Source organism: Pelophylax lessonae (genome assembly GCF_965119305.1).
Source record: "Pelophylax lessonae genome assembly, chromosome: 5".
Classification (NCBI taxonomy): Eukaryota; Metazoa; Chordata; class Amphibia; order Anura; family Ranidae; genus Pelophylax; species Pelophylax lessonae.
This window is the reverse complement of record NC_138772.1, coordinates 103,713,784-103,730,000: the sequence shown is the minus strand read 5'-3', so window position 1 is coordinate 103,730,000 and position 16,217 is coordinate 103,713,784. Positions and strand designations below refer to the sequence as shown.

General features: G+C 43.9%; 1 protein-coding gene across 1 annotated transcript in view; it reads right to left on the bottom strand.

Annotated features, from left to right (window-relative positions):
* LMBR1 (limb development membrane protein 1) overlaps window positions 1-16,217 on the bottom strand; it is a 387,912-nt gene that overhangs the window by 293,821 nt on the left and 77,874 nt on the right. The window contains exon 4 of the mRNA XM_082259842.1: window positions 9,646-9,785. Within this exon, the coding sequence (XP_082115968.1) occupies window positions 9,646-9,785 (140 nt within the window). The remainder of the gene's footprint in view (window positions 1-9,645; window positions 9,786-16,217) is intronic.

The following is a 16,217-nucleotide window of genomic DNA, read 5'->3' as shown; positions in this document are numbered from 1 at the left end:
AAAAAAAAATCTTAAAAATCAAATTTTTTTTATCAGTTTAGGCCAATTTGTATTCTGCTACTAATTCTGATATTTTTGGTAAAAAATCCAAAAAGCGTATTTTAATTGGTTTGCGCAAAAGTTATAGTGCTTACAAACTACGGGATAGATTTTTGGACTTTTTATTTATTTATTTTTTTTATTAGCAACGGCGGCGATCATCGATTTGTAGCAGGACTGCGACATTGCGGTGGACAGATCGGACCCCTTTTTTGGGGACCAGTGACATTAATACAGTAATCCGTGCTAAATAATATGCACTGTTACTGTATAAATGACACTGGCAGGGAAGGGGTTAACACTGGGGTTGATCAAGGGGTTAAGTGTATGCCTAATAGTGTTTATTGGCTGTGGGGGGGGGGGGGGATGGGTTGGACACACGATCTTTCCCTGCCTCTCTGACAGAAAAACCGCCTGCTTTGTTTACTTAAGCAGGCGACTCTTCTGTCATTCTAGCCGAAGATCGCGGGAGGCCACCGGCAATCGAGCCCGCTCTTTCCGTGGTCTGTCTCCCGCTGTGTCTAATCCCAGTGCGCGTGCGGCCGAATCCACATGCACATAATCATGTAGATCTACGGGATTATGTGCAGCCGAGCTGCCCTGCTGCAGTATATTTGCGTGGGGCGATCGGCAAATCAAGCCCAATTAAATCCACTTTTCCCAGGAGGGAGCAAACAGTCCCACTTGTCCATGCTCTGCGCAGGTCAGGTAAGCTAGTATAGAGATCAAATTTGTGGCTGCAGGGTTAAAATTGCGCAGGATTGTGCTTTTTCCTTTGGAGCTGCAGGTAAGTACGTCTGGCTATACTGGGTGCTCAAACACAAACAAAATGTTATGTATACACATTACACTCACCCTCAAGATTCTGCACAAAATATTCTTTACAAATCTTAAACGGTCGTGCCCAATAGCAAACACCTGTAACCACAATATCCTTCTATTCCAGGGTCTCTATTGTTAAGCAAAACTTAAAAATAAAAAACTCATACATGGCACTATAGAGAAGCTGGGGCTGAGGCCCATCTGCCTTTGAAACGGCAAACGTAAATAATATCATAAGTATTACATATCATTGTAATTTAAACACAAGATAAAAATGATTCATGCAGCTTCACCCCCATCTAGTGGTCACTATCAGAACACCACTAAACCTAAAAAAAAAAGCAACACAGAAAATATGGGTAAAATAATCACATTCTGTTGCTTTGCAGCCTGAAATGAAGACAGGCAGTTTTGTTTTATCCAGCTGTGATTACTATTACAACTTATAACATCCAAGTAAAAGATAGAACACCAACATGTCAGAAAAAAATAAAGAGTTTGAAAAAGGAACACCCCTTTATGTCAGTATTTTGTAGAACGACCTTTTACTTTAAATAATCGCCTTTAGTCTGTTGGGATGTCTATACTAAGTTTGAACATCTAGTGTTTGCAATATCTGCCCACTCTTTGCTGAACTGCTCAAGTTCAGTTAAATTTGATGGTGAACATTTGTGGACTGCAGTCTTCGTCATTCCACAGATTTTCAATGGGGTTTAGGTCTGGGCTCTGACTAAGGCTCCATTCACACTTGTGCGACTCTAAAAGTCCCCCGACTTTGGAGTGCAAGTCTGATGAAACTTTGGAAGACTGCGACTTGGATGCGGCTTATTGACCCTCTGCAAAGTCAGACCCACTGTTGCATGTAAAACACTCAGGTGCAACTTTCATGCAATGTTTGAGGGTTAACATTGAAGTCTATGGTCCTCAAGTTGCATGGAAGTCGGACCAAAGTAAAGCATGAACTACTTTGAAGCTGCTATGAGTTTAAGTCGCACATAGATGAATGGTCATCATGGGAAAACATGGGGTAAGACTTGTAATGTTGCTTTGATTTCCAAATGGGGATGGGGTGCAAAGCCAGTCAAGGACATTCACCCTTTTCTCCTTTAACCACTGTGTGGTCATTTTTGCTGTGTGCTTTGGGTCACTGCAAAGTTGGAAGATAAACCTTCTTTCCCCCTGGAAACTTTCTGGCAGCTGATTTTGCTCAAGAATTTGATGGTATTTTGCCCCATCCATTTTTCTTCTATCCTGACAAGTGGATGCTCCCGGTCCTGCTGCAGAGAAATACCCCTATAACAGGAAATTACCACCTCCATGCTTTACTAATGGAATGGTGTTAATTGGATGGTGAGCGGTATTGGATTTGCGCCAGAGATATTGTTTGGGGTTGAGGCCAAATCATTCAATTTTAGTCTCATCTAACTATAACACCCTTTTCCATGTGGCCCAGAATCTTCAAGGTGCATTTTGGGATAGCTCAGTCGTGACTGCATGTGGCCTTTCTTAAGGAATTGCTTTTTTCTTGCAACTCCCCATACAAGCCACATTTGTGGAAAATGTGTGAGATTGTTGTCACATGCACACAATGGCCACTCTTTGTCATCAATTCCGGCTACTGCTTCATGGAGGCTGTAGGCCTCTTGGTAGCCTTTCAAACCAGTTTCCTCCTGGCTCTTTTATCCAATTTGGAGCGTCATCCTAGTCCAGGGAGGGTCTGTGTTGTACCAAATGACTTCCACTTCTTAGCAATAGACTTCACTGTGCTTCTAGGCATTGATAAAGCCTTTGAATTTTTTTTTATCCATCTCTTGACTTGTGCCTGTCCACAGCTTTATCCCTGAGATCGTTTGGCAGTGCCTTACCACTCATAGTTGATTGTTTCCTTCAGTTGCACTATCAGGAACTGAAATGCTCCAGGAAAGCTCTTTTCATGCTGACCACAGCTGATCGCCGTTAAAAGTCAAATGGCTTTGTGTGCTATTAAGAAGGTGATAAGTTACACCTGATTGAGTTTTTAAAGTCATTTTTTTAAATTCTGACATGTTGGTGTTATATCTTTCACTTGGATGTTATAAGTTGCACTGAGTAAATACAACTGGATATAACCAAAACTGTGTCTGTCTTCATTTCAGGCTGTAAAGAAAAAATAAAATATTATTTAAAAAAAGGGGGTGATTCTTTTCTATACCCACTGTATTTATTCAGAATGTGACTAATTTTAGGCCAGATACCCATCATCAAAGAAGCAGGGAATAAGGCAACATCTAAGCTTACTGATTTTTAACTATACGTCTTATGGATCTTCTACAGATACAGTGTTTATAATGATGAATGCTGCAAAATTGTTTCTGGACAATGTTTAATACTTTTTACCTGTACATCATAAAGGCCACATTTTACAGTGCTTATTTATAATAGCATAGTACCACTAGTGTGTAACAACACATAGCAACTAAAGTCAACTACAATATAAAATAGATGTGCTATGCCTTTAAACCAGGGGTCCAAACTTTCTAAACAAAGGGCAGTTTATTGTCCTTTAGACTTTTGGAGGATCGGTCAGACAGAGTGGAAATTTTCCTGGCATCAGTGGGCATAAACATCGCCACATTTGGTATTAGGGGGAAGAAGAGTGCCCCATCATTGCTATCATAGGGAGGAATAGTGCCCCATAATTGGTGTCAGTGGGAGAAATGATACCCAATTGTTGTTTACAAATTTGAGGTGGCGCTATGCTTCAAAACTAAAAGAATGATAAAATTCCATAAAGAATTGCAAGCAGTAATATTACGTGTATCTGATCTCTCAAGGTAGATATTGAATAACATGAAGAATAAATTATCTACTGAGTATGTACTCAAAGTGCCAGTGCTGCAACAAACTTCTCATCAAGGTGTGTAAAAAATTGCAAATAAAAAATAATATTCCTAGGTCTTATCACAATTTAACATTAAAATATTACCCCTACTCTGTATTGTAGCCAAAAACACCAGTGCTGCAAATAATGCAAAACGTGCAAACTAAGCAAAAATCGATTAAACAATCGATACAGTAATAAAGTGAAAAAACAATCCAATTTACTGACTTGATTTTCACATAATAGTGTCCATTAAAGAATAAAATTAGTTTATCCGGTGATATCGGTTGTGCAAATGTCATTGAATTCCTCAGTGATGTGATCACTCTCCCTTGCACATCAATCCATAGTGTGTGCGCACCTTATTCCCTAGACCAGAAGGTCTAAAAGCATGTTGCAGCTATGTCCAAACTATGGCCCTCCAGCTGTTCAGGAACTACAGTTCCCATCATGCCTAGTTGTGTCTGTGAATGTCAGAGATTTACAATGCTTCAGGGGAATTGTGGTTCCTGAACATCTGGAGGGCCTAAGTTTGGACACCCCTGAGTAGGGTGTAAGCAATTCCTCTCCATTGGTGGCTCTATCATATCCTTTCTTCCAATCAGCAATGCGATGGTATATGGGTCTGTCCTCACTCTCTCCCACTATCCACTCTCCTCCCCTCCAGTGGGTGATATGGTTATACAAGAAAGCAAATCCTCACTGTGTAGTATTCCAATTAAAATGTATTATATATAAAAACGTAGTAACTTGGATTTAAGATCGATTACAACAACATCAGAAACCATGAACTTCAGGGACGTTATGTACCCAACCTTTTCCTGACTAGTTGTGTCCACAGCCCACGTGTCTTCATCAGGGGCAATTGTTGGCATCAGTTGGCAGAATAGTATCTGGTATAAGTAAGAGGAATAGTGCCCCAAGGGCCAGGGAAAGGCAAGCAAGGTGCCGCAGTTTGGAGACCACTGCTCTGAAGGAGAAGTTCACCTTTAGTAACATATTACACCCATATTCAGGGTGACACATGTTAAAAACCCACTGTCCCCCATCCCCCCCCCAAGCTCCCTGTTGTGGTAGGCGGCGGGGGACCCTCTCCCCTTACTCTCTGTCACAATCTGCAAAAAATGTGGCCGCGTGGGGCTCCACCTGCCCAGCTGAGTCATTCATTCATTCAGAGTTCTGTGAATGGAAAACTACAAAGTCTTGCAGCCTTTGCTGCTGTCAGCTTATAGTTCCCAATGAACTACCATGGTGCTGTTGAGCGCTGTGGTAGTTCATTAATGCAGCCTGTTCATGTGCAACAGCTTGGCTGTACCATGTACGGCCAGACAGCTTACACGTAGAGTCTGCAAAAGCCCTACATTGCACCCACGATCTGCAGAATCCTTTCCAGGCTCCTAACGAAAAAATAAATAAATGCACTTTTTTTTTTTTACCTGTCTATTCCAAAGAAAACCACGCTTGGACAGCGAATCGTATATAAACAGTGATAATTAAAATTTGTCACAGACCAGATTCAATAGATCAAAAAAAGAGCCATGCTAGGAACAATAATGAACTCAAATAATATTAAAGTGCATACAGTAAATTATAAAAAAATAAATAAAAAAAAACCATCATCAACATATGTGATTTAAATATTTGGGTGAATAGGAACCCATGTGCTATATAAAAAAGCCTCAAGAATTATAAGCCCAATAATCCAGTGACATAGCTCACACATAAAAATTCATAAAGTTCATATAAGGTAAGTTCTAATAAAGTAACTTCATAATATGACTCCTCTTCATGAAAATTCAATAGTTGTACTCAAGCGTCCAAACACCAAAAAATCTCCAGTGTGTCACACTGCCTTAATAAAGATGTAGGCTTACTAGAAATCAAAAACTCGAATTAACGAGAGGTCAGATGCGCATGTGGCCACATAACCTGGCCAGGGTGATCACAGGACTCCCCCACCACTTAAGATAATGTATAGACTGTACTCCTTGTCTCGAACTGTAGTTGTCTTCAAATCAGTTCCTGTGTGCGCCAAGAGGACCCTGTATCCTAGGTCCAGACCGTTCCAAAAGAAGTGTCCACATGCAATAGTTGAATGAAATGGGGCAATAGGAATTGTTATGTGTGAGCTAGGTCACTGGAATACTGGGCTTGTGATTCTTGAGGCTTTTCTTTATAGCACATGGGTTTCTATTCACCCAAATATTTAAATCATATATGTTGATATTTTTTTATGAACTTTAATATTGTATGAGTTCATTATTGTTCCTAGCTAATTTTTTTTTTTTTTTTTTTTTTAAGATACATTTTTTAACCTGCAAACAGATGTACATTTAATTTTTTTTAAAGGTGAAATTATCCTTTAAATCACAGCTTGGAACAAATTTACACCAATCAGTGATATAACTGCTCAGACACAAAATGAGATAAAAAAAAAAAAAAAAAAAAACATATAAACATAAGTTAATATTGTGAATAGATCATATAGTATGTGAAGTGCCAGCAATCCATGATGCAGATCCAGTGCTCCATCATCACAGAAAACTCCACCTGCTAAATTGATCCTAACAAAGCCAGGAGAAGAAAAACAGTTAGATGACCTGGCAAGGTCCCGTGACCAGACTCTCCTCTGCAGCGCTGTTCGGAGTGCACTCCATGGAACACTGCTGGCTCCACACTGCAGCCATAAGAATTTTGCAGTTAATAATTTCCTGAAGTAAAGCCCTGTACACACGATCAGATTATCTAACGATCTGTCATCTGTTTTTTGTGGCATGCTAGTCTGATGTGGAAAGTGAAGAGGTTATTTTCATACCAATTTTCCCGTAAGACAGAATTCTACTTCAGAAGTGATGTCATGTGTTGGATTGCTTTGTATGTGTTCTTTCTCTCTGAGCATGCCTAGTCTTGCTCTTAAGATTTTTTTCCCTTGAAATCTGTACTAATGAGATGAAAATCGGACGTTGTATTACGGACAACAAAAATTTTATAGCCTGCACATCAGGATTTTGTCAACTGAAAAGTCGGAGTTGGCTGTCGAAAGCACCATACTAACAATCCGAAAATCGGCAGATCGGTCGTCGGACGAATTTCCCCTACAGATTTTCTTATCGTGTGTACGGGGCTTTACGCTGACGTTCCTGATTGCGGAAATTATCAGATTCCCTGACTCCGAAATATTGAAGCCAGAGAATTAAAACTAGCATTTTGAAAACCAAGGTTAGTAATGGCTGCCTCCATACTTCTCATGAGAGATTTATCTAAAGAACTTCCACTGACCTACAGTAGGTAAAAGTAAGTTACAACATTCTAATAATTATCCCTGTATGATAATAAAAAGGGCATACTTTCTAGTACATGGAATCCAGCGCTGTCTTCCTTGCAGCCAAAGTTCTTCTTGAACCGCTCTGCTTCCACACCATTATTTTTAAAGTGGAAGTAAACTTCAATAAATGTTCTGTACCTATAGGTAAGCCTATTATAAGGCTTAGCAATAGGTACTGTAAATATCTCCTAAACGTGCACAGTTCAGGAGATATATACTGTATATGAAGTCGATGACATCATCGGTGCATTCGCTCTGAATGAACGGCCACCCATGCAGTTTCTTCAGAGTTCTGAGCCCTAACCGGCGGCTCCCGTGCTCAAGTAAAACGTCAAGTGGCTTCGGCCAGTGAAGACAGGTGAAGATTGATGCGGCCTCCAGAGGTGACAACGAGGGCTTCATTTACATGTAAGTTTTACATAATGTGCTAGTATGTGATGCACACTAGCACATTATGCCTTTATTTTGCAGATCAGAAAAAAAAAAAAAGGCAGCGCTTTAAACGCCTGTTCAGGGAAATTTAGCGTATGCACAGACATGCCGTGGGGTCCCTGCCAGGTCCTATATACCTGGTAGAACATTTCCAGCCAATTAAAAATAACTGACATGTGAACATCTGATATAAAGACAGAGAACATGCCCCTCTGAACATTCATTGTAAGGGTCAGTTAAAGCGTCACTCTTGCCACATCATTTATTTTTTTTTTTTATGGTGTATTACATGCTGTTCATACACAGTTACTAGGAGATTTGTTTTCTGTATTCTGCAAAAAAACTGGTTGATCCTGCTGCTCTCTATTGCCACCTTCTGTTCATGGCCCGACTGCCGTTGGGAATTTTGCAGACCAGTGCTAGCAGCTAGTGCACATGCTCATTTTTCAGTGAGTTTCTATGCTGAGCTTTTCCTCCCTATCAAATATGAGCAGTACATGTGACTAAACAGAGTCACACATGTGGGCGAATACACAGTGGTAAATTACAGCCCACTCCCTTCCTCCTCCTGGGATATTACATCTTGATTGATGGAGACTTCACCTCCTTATATTAAGGCACAGGCTAAGGGGCATGGCACAACCTGTAACTGGCAGAAATCCACCCACGCCATGTTATTAACAAAAATAATAAACATTTAATTTCAAATATATATTTGTATGACGATTTAAAACGGTTTATTAATATGAATTATTTTCTCTCTGTATTTCAAAGGCTGTGACCGGCAGCAGAGGACTAGAAGCTCCTCCTGCTCATGTTTCCCTGCAGAGAGGCTAGGAAAGTCCTGGTTAATGTGACAGCTGTGTATCGATTAGGAAAAAGGTACTTAGATGTTTATTTTTATTAACCCCTTGGAGCCCAAGCCTTTTTCTGACATATGTTGCTTACAAGTTAAAATCAGTATTTTGTGCTAGAAAATTACTTGGAACCCCCAAACAATATATATATATATATATATATATATATATATATATATATATATATATATATATATATATATTTTAGCAGAGACCCTAGAGAATAAAATGGGGATCGTTGCAATATTTTTTGTCACGCGGTCTTTCAAATGCAATTTTTTGGGAAGAAATACACTTTCATGAATAAAAAAAAAAAAAAAAGTAAAGTTAGCCCAATTTTTTTTAGATAATGTGAAAGATGGTGTTACACCGAGTTAATAGATGCCTAACATGTAATGCTTGAAAATTGCGCACACTCCTGGAATGGCGAAAAACGTTGGTACTTAAAATTTTTAAAAGCGTCACCTATGGAGGTTTTTAACGGTTACCTGTTTAGAGTTAAAGAGGAGGCCTTGTGCTAGAATTATTGTTCTCGCTCTAATGATCGTGGCAATACCTCAGGTGTGGTTTGAACACGGTTTACATATGCGTGAGTGACTTGCATATGCATTTGCTTCTTTGCCCAAGAACGGAGGTGCTTTAATTTTTTTTTTTTACACTATTTAAAAAAATATATTTTTTGATCACTTTTATTGCGGTCACAAGGAATATAAACATCCCTTGTGACAGTAATAGGCAGTGACAGGTACTCTTTATGGAGGGATCTGGGGGTCTAAAAAAAAAAAAAAAACCAAATCCCTCCTCTGCATTTAAAAGCATTCAAAACGCCAAGTTGAATGCTGTCATTTTTTTAAAAAGTCTCATGCCTTTGAGGCTCCAGTACCCGGAAGTTATGTCATGACATCGCTTCCAGGTTTTTACATCAGAGTCCCCTCCCACTCCTTGTAATGACAGCCAAGCGGATGCTCAGCTGCATCTGTTGTCATTACAAGAAAGCGAACCGTGGGCTCTAGACAAAGGTACCGGGGTGATGCCTCTAGCTGCAGGCATCACCCCTGTACAACCCCCTGAAGCCAAAGCTGCATATTTGCATTCATTCAGCGCTAAGGAGTTAAAATAACTACAGTGCCATCATCCATATACAGAAATAGAAGGGACAATCGAAATTAAACATTAAAGTGATACTAAACACATTACTAACAAAATTTATATAATTTGTCAAATGGTGTCAATGTCAGTTTTGCTACAAGTAACCATATAGAAAAAAAAAAAGTGCTTCACTAATAGTTTAAGTAACAACATTTACTAACCATGAATTAGAGACCCATTCAGCCATTGGATATAGTAGCTTTTAGGGAACGACAGGAGAATCTCATTGCTGATAATGGAGAATGGAAGAAGCAGCACAGCACCCGCTGAAACTGCCAGTGTGAATGTACTCAGGAACAGTCTAGAAGAGAATCACAAGTAGTGGTTGGTCTAAAAGTAAATTGGGCATTAGTATTTACAAAACGATTACCTTTAAGTAAGACACAATGCAGTGCAAGCTTGAAAACAAATTGCAGTTCTAAAATTTGCCACAAGAGGGCACCCAATACTATCATTCTAAACTCATCATGCTCCAGTGACTACAAACTAAATCAAGTTTAGACTAGAAAGATACGTTCCCTTGCCTTTCATGACTCACTACATTTCACATTAAATATTAGCTAAGAAAAATTGGATTTTTGTACTCGTTGTAAAATCATTTTACTGGAGTCCAGTGAGGGCGCAGGAAGCCTTAAATCTCCAGATTATACTGCTGCCTACAGGAGGATTGTACAATAGGCAAAAAAAAAAAACTGCAGGCAAATACAATCTATAACCCCTCCTACTGGAAATATGCCTTTTTTGTTAGTATCCTAGGAAGATGGTTGTCTTTTCTTTAGCTTTGCTGTTTTTAAAGACTAACCTGTGATTTTCCAGCAATTTTTCCCTAACTTCTTCATTTAAGGCTTTATGTGAGGTTTAGGTTTTCTTTACACGGAATGCACAGATGTTCTGTGCATCCCATTGCAGGGAGTCCTATTCATGTCAATTGGGATGCAGCAGCTGCACAAATACAAACTGACATCTGTGTGGGTGAAGGTCCCCAAAAACCAGTGTGCTTTCAGGGATCAGCACCCACACAGCTGTTAAATTGGGAGCAGCAGCCGTATCCATGCAGCCACTGCGTCCTAACTGACATGAATGGGACTGCCTTCATGCAACTGCACAAAAAAACAGCCCTCACACAGATGCATGCTTAAAGTAGCATTAAACATTTTTCTTTTTTATTCAAACATGTTAAAAACGTACCTGCTCTGTGCAATTGCTTTGCAAAGAGCAGCCCTGATACCCGTTTTCTGGCATTTCCTGTCAGTGCTCCAAGCCCCTCCTCTTCAGTGAATGCCCCCATGGAAAGCCACGTTCCATGGGGACACCCATGCGAGGTTGCTCCCGATTCCCCCTGTCTGCATCTATTGACACATTGGATAGAGTGCATTCAGGTAAAAAACCTTGAGGCTTTAGAGCCAAGCCTATGGGAATGAGGTCTAAGACTTTTCTATACCACTTCTGGAGGTTTCCCCTCTGGTTTGCAGGTTTCCAGAAAAAAAAAAAAAAAGTAGGCTAGTACAGGGTATAACCCCCCCACTACTAGTATGCCTCAATTCTGTAGCAGAACAGTACCAAAAACATGTTTATGAATACAGAGGAGCAAGACCTGTGTCATTAAACTAGAAGGGTCCTTTCACACGGCCGCTCCGCTGCTTAAGTCCGCTGCGGGACTTTTTTTTTTTCACGGAGCGGATGACATTTGTGTCATCCGCTCCGTGTGCCCGCATATCATCCCATCCGTTTGCGGATGATATGCGGACATAATGTAAGTATATGGCATTGCGGATGTCAGCGGATGACACCGCTGACATCCGATTTTCCTTCCTTTCCGTTTTTTACACGGATGAAAAAATAGGGTTCTGTTCCATTCGAAAAAACGTAACAGAACTGAAAGGAGGAAAATCGGATGTCAGCGGATGGTATTCCGCTGACATCCGCAATGCCATTCACTTACTTACATTATGTCCGCAAATCATCCGCAAACGGATGGGATGATTTGCGGACACACGGAGCGGCCGTGTGAATGGACCCTAAGAAAAGTATTTTATGGAAAAATACAAAAGTCCTTTTTTCTTTCTCATCCAGTGAAAGAAACAGTAAGTCCTAAATCTTCGGGATGTCTAAACGTAGTCCAACGAAGTCATGTATCTGTTGGACAGCAGGAGACGAATTGCAGCCAGCAATTTCTGGAGTTTGTCCAGAGGAATGAGCCCTCTGGCTAAGGCAGAGTCAGGCTCAGATAGTCCAGCTTCGTGGACGGAACCAGAGCAGACTTCTGAAAGTTTAGAATTCAGCCGAACTCCCGCAGAGTCCAGATTGTGAACTCCAGGTTGTCCACCAGAGCAGAGAGAGACTCCGCTCACAGAAGGAGATCGTCTGAGTAGCCTAGTACCGCAACCCTCCCCCCATTGGCGTAGCAAGGCTGGCACTGGGGATAACACTTTTGTGAAGGCCCAAGGAGCAGACTAAAGGGTAACGCCACAAACTGATAATGCTCCTCTCCCACAAAAAAGCGGAGAAAATGCTGGTGACTGACATATATTGGAATGTGAAGGTAGGAATCCTTGATATAAATAGAGGTGAGGAAATCGCACTAACGCAGGGACGCTACCATAATTCGAATGGACTCCATTCTGAACTTTTGTACCCTCACAAAGCAGTTTAGCGCCTTGAGGTCCTGGATTGGACGTACTTTGCCTTCATTCCTGGGGACTGCGAACAGTTTTGAGTAAAAAGCCTGAAAACGTCCCTAAGTCGGAACCGGGAAAATCACTTCTTGAAGGAACAGGTCTTGTACCGCTCCAAACAGCCCCTGTAAGCAGTCTGGGGACAGGCGCAAGTTGGAAGGAAAAAAAAAACCTTACTGGGGGGACAAGAGTGAAATTGATCTTGTAGCCGGACTTGCACTAGGGAAGTCCACAGGCCCGGAAACCAGTGAAGGCATCCCCACACCACTGATACGGGTGAGGGTGCACCTTCATGCTGATCTTGGCTTCGTTTGGATCCTCCTGAAGAGGCCCTGAAAGGCTTTGAGTCTTTGTCAGTCTACGACGAGGCTCCTTGCCCTTAATAACCTGTGGAAGAAGGGTAATCTTCCCCCCCTGCAAGACGTTTAATGAGGTCACCCAGGGTAGCACCAAACAGGCAATCTCCTTAAAAGGGAGGATAAGTCAAGGTCATTTTAGAAGTCTGGTCCGCAGACCAGTGTTTGAGCCAAAAGACACGCCGAATGAAAACTGTCAAAACAGAGAGACGAGCCACTAGGGGAGCCACATCCAAAGAGGCATCTCAGATTAACTGCCGCCCAGGGACCAGCTGGTCCGCCAGCTCAGCAAAGGTGGGGGGGGGGCTGCTCCCTCTCCAGGTCATGGTGCAAAAGCTTAGCCCATTCGGTCACAGTCTGCGACACCAGTGAATATCAGCCTCAGCGCTGAACCAGCCAGGGTGTAATTATTGCTGGCCACAGCCTCCGCCTTCCTGTCAGCCGGGTCCTTAAAGGCAGGGGACTCTTCAACCGGAATCATGGCTGCCTTGTTTAATCTGGAAACCAGAGGGTCCACCACCGTTAGAACAGTCCACATCCTAAAAAGGGACTCCTTATAGGGGTATCGCCTGGCAAAGCGCTTAGGGACCCCAAGGGGTCGCTTTGGTTGCCGAGGGGAAAAGGTTACACCTTTGAGGCTTTGGATGGCCTGTGAGTGCCAAAAGGGCCTGCGCCTCTGTCGCAGCTGTGTCCTCCATCTTTAAGGTCTCACGCGCAGACACAATCAGTGCGTCCCCCAGCCCCTTTTTGTGTGCGGTTGCAGAAATGGAGGAATCCTCTTCACTTCAGGGCACGTGGTCACAGACCCATGCAGAGTGACCCGCGTCTGCGGCGGCTGAATTAGATTCAGGATCTGAGGGGACAAATGAGGCAGGGGAAGGTGGGGGTGCTTTTTTGCCAGCCCGTCACACAAAAGCCAACTCCACCCGAGACACAAAGGACTCCAGGACTGGCTCCAGTGTGTCGATGGATGGTTGGGACCCGGAGGGCCCCGCGGCCTCAGAGAGGGGGATCAGATGGGGAGATGTGCTCTCAAAGACTCCATGAGTTGCCAGGGGGGCCCCACAAAAAAGACAAAACACTAAGGGACACCCCCACTGCTTTGGCAGCACACCCTGTTGCCAGTCACAGAGCCCCAATCAAACCTTAGCAGAGAGGGAGAGGACCCCCACCAGAACACACCACCCCACCGAAACCAGGCACCACAGCCACCACAAGAATCTGCACTGCATGTACCGCGATCAGGAAAGGAAAGGATCCAGGAGTCAGCACAAGGGGATGAGGAGGGGCTCTCACTGCCGAAATCGCCACCCATAAGGCTCCACTGTCAAGGCCGCCGCTGTTTTCTATGGCAAACCACCACGAAATGGCCGCCAGACTACACTTACATGGCCGCCATGCATTGCAGCACAAAGGCTACAAGAAAATGGTGGCACCACGAGGCTCCCAGAGACCCAGGAGGGATCCCCAGGCCTCAGGACAGGCACAGGCAAGACTGGGGGGCCTTTGGAGGAGCCCCACCAACAACAACCCCCCCACAGCCGATCGTCCAGGTGCCGGCGGCACATTCCCGTTAGGCAAACCCCCCCATGGGGGAACATGTGAGGGGGTTGCCTAACGGGAAGGAGGGAAACCCGGGGGTCCGACCGTCCAAAGGAGGGGCCCGCGTCCACCCCAAAACCTTCCAGGGGGAAAAGGGGGGCCGCTACTCACCATACCAGGAACCAGGCGGGCACTGCTCCAGACAGAACCCCCTCTCCATCGAATCAGGGGGTTGTTGGCCAGGAGTAACGCTGCGACCCGGTCGTATGCAACCTCGCAAAGGCGTTTAACTTGCAGGCCAGCTCCTGTCCGATGGGGCTGTGTAACGCTGGCCTAGCGCAGAGCTGAGGTCTGCGCGTGCTCACTGACCGGACTGGGGTGACCACTGGATCTAGATTATCCAGCCCGTCGCCCAGTCTAGCAGTTGATTTCACAGGAAAAACCGGGAGAAAAATAAAACTATCTAAAAGAAAAAAAAATTGCCAGGACCAGAGATCCCAGCAAGGAACTAGGTCCTGACTAGGCAGAAAAAAACCTATAGTACCTATAGCAGAGAGAAGGAGTATACCCCCTGGGACCTGCCCATAGGCCTAGCCAGAATTTTTTTTCTGCCTATTGTCCTACTCCTGTAGGGGGCAGTATAACCCAATGGTTGAGAATATCAGGAGCTGTGTCCGTCAACGAACGAAAGAAATTCTCAATTTATTCATGGATTTCAAACCGCCACATAACCAGTCTTGGAAGCCCCTTAATGGGTTGCAACCTGCAGAGCTTCATTGTTTGTGAGGATGTGGAGTGCTCGCACCTTTCCAGGGAGCATCAAACAAGTGAAGAAGAGGGTTGGCTGCAGTAATTAGTTTAGTGGCAAAAAACTGCCACTGCAGCAGACAGACCTGTAGTTCTCAATGAACTGCTAGGTCGCTGATGAGCGACCTTATAGACCACTGACACAGCTTTCTGCTCGAACCTCTGTACATGCGGTAATCCAGCTGGAGAAAATATTATACATTACAGGCTTCATTAAATGGCGGACCACGGACCGAAAGCGGGCCCCAAAGCAATTCTACCCAGACCGCGGCTCCACCACTTAGTAGCCTGGGTATCCTCTCCCGGCTGACAGCTTTCTTTTCCCGCCGCTGCCACAGCATTCGTACGCAACATGCAGAAGGCACGGCATGTCCGGACAGAGGGCGGGACATCCTTTTCAAGTTAAGTTAACAAGCCAGAGATTTATTGCTAGGATGCGGGGAAGTCCTAGCAACCAATCCCCTGCCTGTTAATATGAAAAGCATGTCCCGCCCCCTGTCTGGACATGCGGTGCCTTCTATCTGCTGTGTAAGGTAGGAGGAGGACTACAGGGACAGAGAAGTGGCTGTAAAGGGGACCAGTATGAAAAATAAGAAGGGTGGTGGTGCTGTAAAGGGGACTTGGATCCAAGGAATGGGGGGGGGGTGGCTGTGAAGGAGACAGATGAAAGTATGGGGCTGTAAAGATGACTGGGGTTCTAGGAGGGGGGCTGGAAGGAGACTGAGATACAAGTAAGGGGGAGGGCCTGAGATGCAAGTTAAGGGGAACTTTAAAGAAGACAGGGGTGCTAGAAGGGGGGCTGTGAAGGGAACTGAGATGCAAGTAAAGGGGGGCTGTGAAGGGGACTGAGGTGCAAGTAAGGAGGGGCTATAAAGCAGCGTGAGGTGCAAGGAAGGGGGCTACGATACGGACTTGCGTGCAAGGAAGGGGGTCAGTGAAGGGGACTGAGGTGCAAGTTAGGGGGGCTGTGAAAGAGACTGTTAGAGGAGGCTGCAAAGAGGACTGAGGTGCAAGGAAGGGGGGCTGGCGTAAAGGGTGTAGGTATCTGATGTAAGGTGGGAGTGCTGTGACGTGAAGGGGGACAGAGAACATTTAAGTAAAGGAAGCGCTGTGATGTAAAATGGGAGGACTTGGATGCAAAGGGGGGCTGTGATGTAAAGCAGGCACTGTAATGTAAAGGGGCTGTATTGTAAAGAAGGGCTGTATTGTAAAGGAGTGCTCTGATGTAAAGGGGGTGCTTTATTGTAACGTGGGGTACGGCGATGTAAAGGGACACTAATGTAAATGGGGGCTGTGTTGTAAAGGGGGGGGGGGGGGGGCTCTGTGATGTAAAGCAGGGATTCTGCAATGTAA